At 41.4% G+C, this 10,236-nt stretch overlaps 1 protein-coding gene across 5 annotated transcripts in view; it reads left to right on the top strand.

Annotated features, from left to right (window-relative positions):
• Positions 1 to 563: 563 nt before the first annotated feature.
• Positions 564 to 10,236, top strand: part of LOC129867235 (transcriptional repressor p66-alpha-like) — a 35,759-nt gene continuing 26,086 nt past the window's right edge. Inside the window, exon 1 of one of the 5 annotated variants that reach the window (XM_055940508.1) lies at positions 564 to 701. Coding sequence is in view for 4 of the 5 variants with exons in the window: in XM_055940509.1 (XP_055796484.1) it covers positions 7,462 to 7,488 (27 nt within the window). In the remaining variant the exon portion in view is untranslated. Of the gene's footprint in view, positions 702 to 7,074; positions 7,489 to 10,236 lie in introns of those variants that run through there. The other 4 variants (XM_055940509.1, XM_055940504.1, XM_055940506.1 and 1 more) reach the window with 4 other exon arrangements.

The following is a 10,236-nucleotide window of genomic DNA, read 5'->3' as shown; positions in this document are numbered from 1 at the left end:
GGTATGTTACCCGTTGGTACCAATATTGTGTTTGTTTGTTTGTTGTTGTTGTTTGCTGTTGTATGGACTGTGAATGAGAGAGCTGCCCATGGCTGTTTTAGGGAGGATTCAAAGCACTGGATTGTCAAGTACCATGATAACAATATGAGAAATATTTACACATCATTAACTGTTTCCATTGACTAGCTATAGGACTAGATTTTTACATTAAAATAAAAAATAAAATAAATGCTCTGTTCGTTTCATGGAGAGACAGTAATTGAAATGTTTTATGACATTAATTCATGTTAGACATTGATAATTGGTGAATTGACAATTGATTACAGCACTGGTGCGAGGTAGGTAGAATGATGGCAAGAATTCCTGTGGTGGTTGTGGGGCAAAGCATTGCAATGATGAGACAGGCTACTGAAAACTGGACTTTTGAAATATATTTTTACACACATGATATGCTCAGTGGCCCTAATGTACTCGGACTCGGTTGCCACCTTGTGTGACCACATGCGCATGTTTAGTGATGTGACGCTATGTTCCATGTGTGAGAGAGAAGCTCATTATTTGGCAACTGGAGTGGCAGCGGGCAGGGCTGAAGAGGGGATCCCCGGGATCGTTTTTTTTCTTTTTTTTTTTTCTTCATCGAATTACAGGAGTAAATAGTCTGTCAAAACAAGTGAAAAGCGTTACAGCGACACCTCTTCTCCGTAAGTTAAGATATCATTTAAATTGATGGGTTAAAGTAACATTGATTTTGAATTTAATTAAGCAGACGAAGTTAAACTTATTTCCAGTCGTTAACGTAATTATATATCCTTACCTAGCTGGCTAACTGCTGTGAGTGCTAGTCTAGGTAATGGTTTGTGTGTCTCTCGCTAGCTGCAATTAGCTAGCCACACACACCTAACGTTACTAGCTAGCGACTGCAAAGTCAGAACAAACCGTCTCAAAAGTAAAAGAATGCATGTAAACTTGTACCGGTTAATGTTCCAAAAGTCGGATACAAGTATTTTCTTTACAACATGCATTAAAGTAGTCCAAAAACAACTAATTGGTTTCGACTCTCAAAAAAGGGATTCCTTTATTATTTTTGTGACTGAATCCCGGAGTGGCTGTCTGTCTGTCTGTACATGCGAGTGTCAGAGCGAGTTCGTTAGCTAGCCAGCCTGCTTACGTTATCTTGTCATGAGTGGGCATTTGGTGAATCCCACCACTTACTGGTTTATATACACGAAATATTATACATTTTAAGAATAAATGTAACCCAAACACGCTCAGGACGTTTTTAATTATGTTCCCCGTAATAGGAATCAAGTGTCAGCTATGCTAACTTGTGACGCTATCTCACGACCTGGCTTTAGTTCGCTATGTTAGCGAGTTGGAACACCGATTTGGTTGGACTGTGGTGGGAGACAGGTTGTTGTAAGCGACAATGTTTTAATTTTTTAAATATTTTTTTATACTGTATCACAGTACAACAAAGGATATTCAATAATTGTATATTTGTTATCAGTAGCCGGCAATCTCGCAGAATTGTGTGAACACGTTTTTATTTTGATGTGAAGTTGAATGTTATCTCATTCATTAAAAGTGTGTGTGTGTGTGTGTGTGTGTGTATGTATATATATATATATATATATATATATATATATATATATATATATATATATATATATATAATATATATATACTTTTTTTTATGGTGGACGATGTGCGCGCCACATTCAGTATGGCAAGCAAGCAGTTATCATGGTTCTGTGTCATGATTAAAGTACCCATTTGTGTAGTTCCATGTCATTTCAGCAAGCCATGACACCCACCATCTCAGAATGTTCTGACATCAGATACGATTAGCATACCTGCAACATTGTTTTGTTGAAATATAATTTGATCTCTGAGAAATTGATTGGAGACAAATTGGGTAGTTTAATTTATAGGATTCATATAAATAATATTATAGTCGTAAACATCCAATTTGGATCAAACTGTTTTCTAACAATGAGTAAAACATGATGAATCCAAAGAAATGGTCAAAAGCCACACACATACCACCCACTTCAACAATGAGTGTATATAGTAGACCTGGAATTTTGTGATTTTAGGGGCAAGGCCATTTAGTCTTCAAGAGGTGCCCATCTCCAATGGCACCAACATCTGCTAGGGCACCAAGGCCATTAATCAAAATATCCAATTAAATTGTTTGGAAAATCGAAAAACAGTAGCTATTCTGTTAAGACATCAGTGTATATAAATAATTAGCCTATATGTAGAAGTGTAGGTGATAGCCTATGCATATAAGGGAGGCACCTGAAAATGTAGCCTAACTTTAATGAGAAGTTTTATTACATATAAGGAAATCAGTCAATTGAAACAATTGAATTATGCCCTAATCTATGCATTTCACATGACTGGGCAGGTGCCCAGCCATGGGTGGGCCTGTGAGGGCATAGGCCCACCCACTTGGGAGCCAGGCCCAGCCAATCAGAATGAGTTTCTCCCCACAAAATGTCTTTATTAAGGACAGAAATACTCCCCAGTTTCATTAGATATCCGGGTGGCTGGTTTCAGATGATCCTGCAGGTGAAGAAGCCAGATGTGAAGTTCCTGGGCTGGCGTGGTTACACGTGATCTGCGGTTGCGAGGCCGGTTGGACGTATTGCCAAATTATCTAAAATGACATTGGTGGCTTATGGTAGAGAAATGAACATTCAATTATCTGGCAATAGCTTTGGTGGACATTCCTGCAGTCAACATGGAGATTGCATGCTACCTCAACTTGATACATCTGTAGTGTTGTGTGACAAAACTGCACATTTTAGTGGCCTTTTGTTGTCCCCAGCACAAGGTGAACCTGTGTAATGATCATGCTGTTTAATCAGCTCCTTGATATGCCACACCTGTCAGGGGGATGGATTATCTTGGAAAAGGAGAAATGCTCACTAACAGGGATGTAAACAAATTTGTTTACAATTTGAGCAAAATAAGATTTTTGTACATATGGAACATTTCTGGGATCTTGACAATTGTAATGTAGGATCATTATTAATATCTAAAGGCTTGGTTCTGTCCACATATTTGAGGCATGTTCATTCCGATAGGAGACTAAGACCTGTGCCTTTTGCGCGTTGCAACGTCCCCCACCTTGCAATCTGAGCGGAGGCAGTCAACATTTTGAAACTATTGAACCATAAATGTAATTGTTTAAAATCTGGATGTGGAAGGTCTTGCCATGTTCCAACCATAGGAATTTTAAGGAGATTATTTTAGAAACACTTCTTCATATGCCATTGAAACCAGTATTTCTCTCATGTCCTCAACTGTCTTTCATTGTCCAGCAGCCAAAGACACAACCTAGTCATATTTCCAACCCATGCTTGTTGTTGCATCTTTAGATTTTCCCTCTATTACATTTCTGAAGGATATTTTCATTTGTCATATGAAACTGCTCGCATTTGCAGTGCACTTTTGAGAATGAGAAAAAAGAATCACCTGATAGCCGGAACAGCATCATCTAGTGGTCATAACCTGGTATTATCAGGATGTAGGACAGGACATAAACCTAACAAATCCATATTCATTGCAAGCTAACGAGTAATTTCTCTGAACAGGGGGAGAAAACCCCACCAAATTGAGTGGGAATACATAGGATGAAGAAACAATATTCAGAGCCACAGCTCCATACTAAACTCAGCAAAAAAAGAAACGTCCTCTCACTCAACTGCGTTTATTGTCAGCAAACTTAACATGTAAATATTTGTATGAACATAACAAGATTCAGCAACTGAGACATAAACCAAACAAGTTCCACAAACACGTGACTAACAGAAATGGAATAATGTGTCCTTGAACAAAGCGGGAGGCAAAATCAAAAGTAACAGCCAGTATCTGGTGTGGCCACCAGCTGCATTAAGTACTGCAGTGCATCTCCTCATGGACTGCACCAGATTTGGCAGTTCTTGCTGTGAGATGTTACCCCACTCTTCCACCAAGGCACTTGCAAGTTCCCGGACATTTCTGGTGGGAATGGCCCTAGCCTGCACCCTCTGATCCAACAGGTCCCAGACGTGCTCAATGGGATTGAGATCCGGGCTCTTCGCTGGCCATGGCAGAACACTGACGTTTCTGTCTTGCAGGAAATCACCCACAGAACGAGCATTATGGCTGGTGGCATTGTCATGCTGGAGGGTCATGTCAGGACGAGCCTGCAGGAAGGGTACCACATGAGGGAGGAGGATGTCTTCCCTGTAATGCAAAGCATTGAGATTGCCTGCAATGACAACAAGCTCAGTCCGATGATGCTGTGACACACCGCTCCAGACCATGACGGACCCTCACCTCCAAATCGATCCTGCTCCAGAATGCAGGCCCCGGTGAAATGCTCATTCCTTCGACGATAAATGCGAATCCGACCATCACCCCTGGCGAGACAAAATCGCGACTTGTCAGTGAAGAGCACTTTTTGCCAGTCCTGTCTGGTCCAGCGACGGTGGGTTTGTGCCCATAGGCGACGTTGTTGCCGGTGAAGTCTGGTGAGGACCTGCCTTACAACAGGTCTAGAAGCCCTCAGTCCAGCCTCTCTCAGCCTATTGTGGACAGTCTGAGCACTGATGGAGGGATTGTGAATGATTTTGAAGCTTTGAGGCAGCTAGGACATGGATAGTGTGTGTGTGCCATTCAGAGGGTGAATGGGGAAGACTAAATATTTTAGTGCCATTGAACGGGGTATGGTAGTAAGTGCCAGGCTCACCATTTTACCCCAAGAACTGCACGGCTGCTGGGTTTTTCATGCTCAACAGTTTCCCGTGTGTAAACATCCAGCCAACTTGACACAACTGTGGGAAGCATTGGAGTCAACATGGGCCAGCATCACCTTGTAGAGTCCATTCCCCAACGAATTGATGCTGTTCTGATGGTGCGCAACTCAAACGTAATGTTTGGTATACTCAGTGTATATTTATTGTTGGGGGGGGTGCAACTCAATATTAGGTGTACGTAATGTTTGGTATACTCAGTGTATACTTATTGTTGGGGGGGTGCAACTCAATATTAGGTGTACCTAATGTTTGGTATACTCAATGAATACTTGTTGGCGGTGGGTCCGTGGGTAGCTTTTGACCATTTCTTTGGATTCTTAAATGTCTAATTCATTGTTGGAAAAAGTTTGGTCCAAATCAGATGTTGATGTACTATAGTTATAGAATATTATTTGAAATTAAATTGGACAATTTGGGTGCAATAAATTAGCTTAATTTCACAAAGATCAATTTATCTTTCAACAAAATAATGTTGCTGGAATGCTAATCTATTCGGTGTCTAACAACCTAAACAATTGTTTATCTCGTGATGGGCCATAGAGCTGACTGAGTAGCAGTGCCCCTTCTTGTTGAAAAACTCTTTAAAGACTGAGGCAATCAGACAAGCATGACTCTGCTGACTTGTAATCCATAGGTGCTGCATCAGGGTAGAACTTTAGAGCGAACTAATACTAGACTGGACCACATTGATAAAGAAATGTTGAAGTGAGTGAAATTATGTTTTGCTTCTCATTTTAGTGGGTTCTTTTCAACCCTTCCATCCCCACAGTCCTCAGCCTTTACTCTCGTGTGGATTTAAGCAAAGCTTTTCAAAGACCCGAGGGTGTACCCAAATTCACATTGAGCTATTATTCCAGCATTGTGTGGATCCGTAGCCTATTATTTTAGAGGAGTCATAACTGGAGAAGTAAAGCCACATTGAACTTGATTAGAGGACTGAATTGCACTGCAGGCAGCTACCGATGGCTCATATGGGTGATGACTTTCATTACAAGCCAGTGTGTCTGTCGTAATTCAAGTAACCACAAAGTAACAGTTCCTGTTGCAGTGTGACTGTAAATTGTTTTGTGGTGACATTAAAAAGGGACTTTATCTCATTGCATTGTCACCAGATGGGCTTACCTTTTCTCATAAGATTGATGCGCAATGGACACTCGACCTCGTTAGGTCATTTTACCTCCGTCTGAGAGGTTAGTATGTAGTGGTTATTTCTATAGGCCTAGTATGTTCATCCATTGTTTAGAAAGCTTACAGAATGCATGGGATAGAAATGTTTTGTTTGGTGCTTATCTAGCAGCCATTTCAGCCCCGCAGAGAGCAAGCTGGACCTCTGATTTCCCAGAGAGATGTCAGACCCTCCTCAGCTGATTAATGACTGGAGATTCACTGATAGAGGGGCGCCTCTGTGATAATACAATTTTCAGCTCTGCGTCGGTCGCTTGTAATGCTCCTCAATTTAGGGCTAATTTAGAAGCCTACTGCACTAAATGGAGGGGTGAATATTGTTTCCATCCATCCATATGTCTGGCTGATATATTATTATAATAGCAAAGCAGCAGGGCACCTTCAAGGACAGCAGTGGGAAATGGAACCGATTGATTGTTGAACAGGCCGTAGCATGGTCATCTTGAGCGATGAGGTTATAAGGGAATGGGAGACAACTATGGATTGGCTGCCGGTCAGATAAAGAGAGAGAGGGCTGGTGTGCACATGCTCATATTATCTTCAGAAGAGACTTCATTAGCAAATTTGATGTGCATGTTACGACTAGAGCTCCAGGGAGGGAGCAAATGACGAAATGTCCCTATGATATGTCACATAATGTGGCCCTGTAATGATTTCTAAACATTTTTCAGAGGGCAACACATCAGGTTGTCTCTATTGGGTTCTGTCCTGTGGTGGTATTGTGCACATTTCTAGGCTATGCCTTGTCTATCCATATGTTTGTTTTCTTTGTACCGAGAGAATAGGCCTTTAGCTGTGTTGGTCACCAGATCTCACCAATCCTCAGACCCTAGGCTATTCTGAGAGGTGGGGGAGGAATCTCCTGTCTGTACTCTTCATGTTTACCCTGTTGGACTTCATATTGACTCAACTGTGTGTACCAAGTCTACAGTTTCCTCATGTCAGAAACAGAACAGCTCTACCACTTGAGGAACGCTGTGTTTGTGCTGGATTCAGCCTAAACCTGGTAATCCAGAACAGATTAGAACTTCGGTGATCAGGTGCATGGATGGTCAATATAAATGTGAACGCTGACCAATGAGCCTTAGTTTTAGGTAGAAGAGAGCACCCCACTTTGAGTCCGTCACAATAGCATCTTTCTCTCCTTGACTCCTCTGGACTGGTTTGACAGGTGAAGGCAACAGGACAGAATTCTACCAATAAATTGCTTTCAGTTGACCTATTATTTCAGATCATGGATGGCAGAGGAAGATTGTTTTATTTTTAAACGCACCCTTGAGCCCTTGACTGAGTTGTGTACTTAGTGCAGGCCATCATCTTCAACATGGCAACTCATTGCCCAGGGGGTCAACAGGCAGCTCAATTCAAGCATGGTTCCTCATTGTGTAGATTCACAAATGAGAGGCTCCACTCTTTCAACATGAAGCTGTGAAGCTCATCAGACATTTGGGGTTGGCTCTGGTATTCCATGGGGAAATCAAAACCTGTTAACCAGGTAGGTAGGCCATATGGGCTAATCAAGAATGATGTGCTTGTGTCTACTGGTGTTCTATATATTTATTGAGTCGTGACTTTTTATGAGAACCACATGACTTATCCTGTCTGCGCCAACTGTTATCATTGTGTCCTCTATTTTCACATGATTAATGCATTGAGTTGACTAGCGGACCGATGTTTGCGACGACATAAAAATGTAAACTCATCCTGTTACAAAATGTGATCAAACTCCTTCTCTTGAATGCCTCAGAACGTTCTCAATTACTCCAGGCTTAGCGAGAGTTGTGGATGAAGAAGCAAGGGCTATGGCATTGCTACATTTTTCCAGTTCTTCTCCTAACAATAGCTCCCACTGTCTGTTTTAACTGGCCAGTGCTGACATGGCAACTCTGGAACACTCAGTGCGGCAGCCACACGAATACAGCATCAAGGCACTCATCCAAGAGGGGGACTAAGCATCCGTGTGCCCTGCTGCCTGCCTGTGTCACAACCAGGCCAGTTAGCTGTGTACTGAGCTGATGTCACTCTAGTGTAGGTGCTGACTGAGCTTCATCTAGCCCACCTATAGAATGTGTGTCACTGTCACAGCTTCAATAGCTGTCTACGTAAATGCTTAGGAGCAGGCTTCCAGGTAGGCAGTAGCGCTGTAGGTCGGTTACTGTTTTTTTTAGTTGCTGTGGCTGTGACACAATAGGAGTGTGTAGTCTTTTGTTCATTGGGATACCCTCTGTGTTCAGTGCTGTGGGAGAGAACAATTTTTTTTATGCCCACTTCCTCCTGCAGGCCATTTCCAAGAAATGTAATCTGATATGAATGTGTGTGGAGAGTCTTTTGATATGGCTGTCTAGATTCAGGGGATTTGTGATGTGTGTTTTGAAGTAATTATGCTGAAATGCGAGATTATCACTCATAGGATAGTCTGTGCAGATCACATATCCCTTGTCACCAGGAACGTGTGGTTTGAAGGTTAAATTCAATAGGAAACTTATCCCAAGCCACCTTGTTTGGTACAATTGCAATCGGTTGTGGCTATACATTTTCCTTGTTGTGGATTCCTTCAAGGCTTGGTTCGAGATCAATGTTAGCAAATACTTGGAACTTTTGTAGAGTTCCAGGATGGCAACTCGTGGTTGCCAGAGTGAATGGCTGGATGTCTCCGGGCTTAGAGTTCTGTATTTGATGTAAGGATAAGTAATCCCTGATGTTGATAGATACTGTATGATGATTTAAGGGAATTTGCATCAAGATTCACAAACACCTGTAACAGAATAGATTTAAAGGGAAATGTTAGTATGTTGTTAATTCGTCCACTGTTGATGTGGTCCCAAAAACTGTGCATGTCAGCAGTAAAGCACTTCCAGTTCAAAACAAATAGTGTGATGATGATGTTTTTCATCATATACAGATAGCCTGCTCCAAAGATTCAAGTTCAGCTTTTGTTACCAGTATATTGGCTCAAGTATGTGTTAGACGCAGGGCTCTAAATGAACATTTTTCATAGCACTGGTGCTCCCAACGTAAAAATGTTGATTGATTGAGATGCCTACACTGAGTGTACAAAACATTAGGAACACCTGCTCTTTCCATGACAGACTGACCAGGTGAAAGCTATGATCCCTTATTGATCAGTGTAGATGAAGGGGAGGAGACGGGTTAAAGAAACAATTGAGACATGTATGTGTGCTATTCAGAGGGTGAATGGGCAAGAGAAAAAGATTCAAGTGCCTTTGAACAGGGTATGGTAGTATGTGCCAGGTGCACCGGTATGCGTCAAGAACTGCAATGGTGCTGGGTTTTTTACGCTCAACAGTTTCCTGTGTGTATTAAGAAGGGTCCACCACCAAAAGGACATCCAGCCAACTTGACACAACTGTGGGAAGCAGTCAACATGTAGAGTCCATTCCCAGACTAATTGATGCTGTTCTGATGGCAAAAGGGGAGGGGATGCACCTCAATATTAGGAATGTGCTCCTAATGTTTTGTACACTCAGTGTATATTGGGCATATATGAATTCTAGCTACCAGGGGTCCTGTTACCGCAGAATTCTGTGTTTTTCATGCAGAAAAAAAAGAACGCATAAGAAATATCTTGCTACGCAGATCTAAAATGCTTCTTATTGTAATTTCTGCTAGCCAAAAAGTGTTGCACTTTTGTTGTCATCTGATGAAATGAATCTATTTTCTGCTGAAAATGTTGCACTGATGTATTTTCTGTGACGGAAAACTAGTTGCAGGTCCCTGATCACTAAGAAGCAAAATACACTGACTTTCATTATAAAATGCAAGGGATTTATTTTTTATTTTTAATATCTGCGTTTTTAAAATGCATATTTCTGAACTTCTAACTTCTTATGGATCCCTTCGCGCGCCAATCCTTTTAGCGGGATCGATTTGACAACACCCAGGGAAATTTCAGCGCGCCATATTCAAAAACAGAAATACTCATAAGAATTCATAAAGCATACAAGTGTTATACATCAGTTTAAAGATTAACTTCTTGTTAATCCAGCCGCAGTGTCAGATTTCAAAAAGGCTTTACGGCGAAAGCAGACCATGCGATTATCTGAGGTCAGCGCCCAGCATACCAACACATAAATCAAATTTCAACCAGGCAGGTGCTACACAAAAGTCAGAAATAACAATATAATTCATGCCTTTGAAGATCTTCTTCTGTTGGCACTCCAAAATGTCCCATAAACATCACAAATGGTATTTTTGTTCGATAAATTGCTTCTTTATATCCCCA

This window comes from Salvelinus fontinalis, chromosome 12 (assembly GCF_029448725.1).
Source record: "Salvelinus fontinalis isolate EN_2023a chromosome 12, ASM2944872v1, whole genome shotgun sequence".
NCBI classification, from domain to species: domain Eukaryota; kingdom Metazoa; phylum Chordata; class Actinopteri; order Salmoniformes; family Salmonidae; genus Salvelinus; species Salvelinus fontinalis.
The sequence above is the reverse complement of the archived record's forward strand: the minus strand, read 5'-3'. Positions and strand labels throughout refer to the sequence as shown.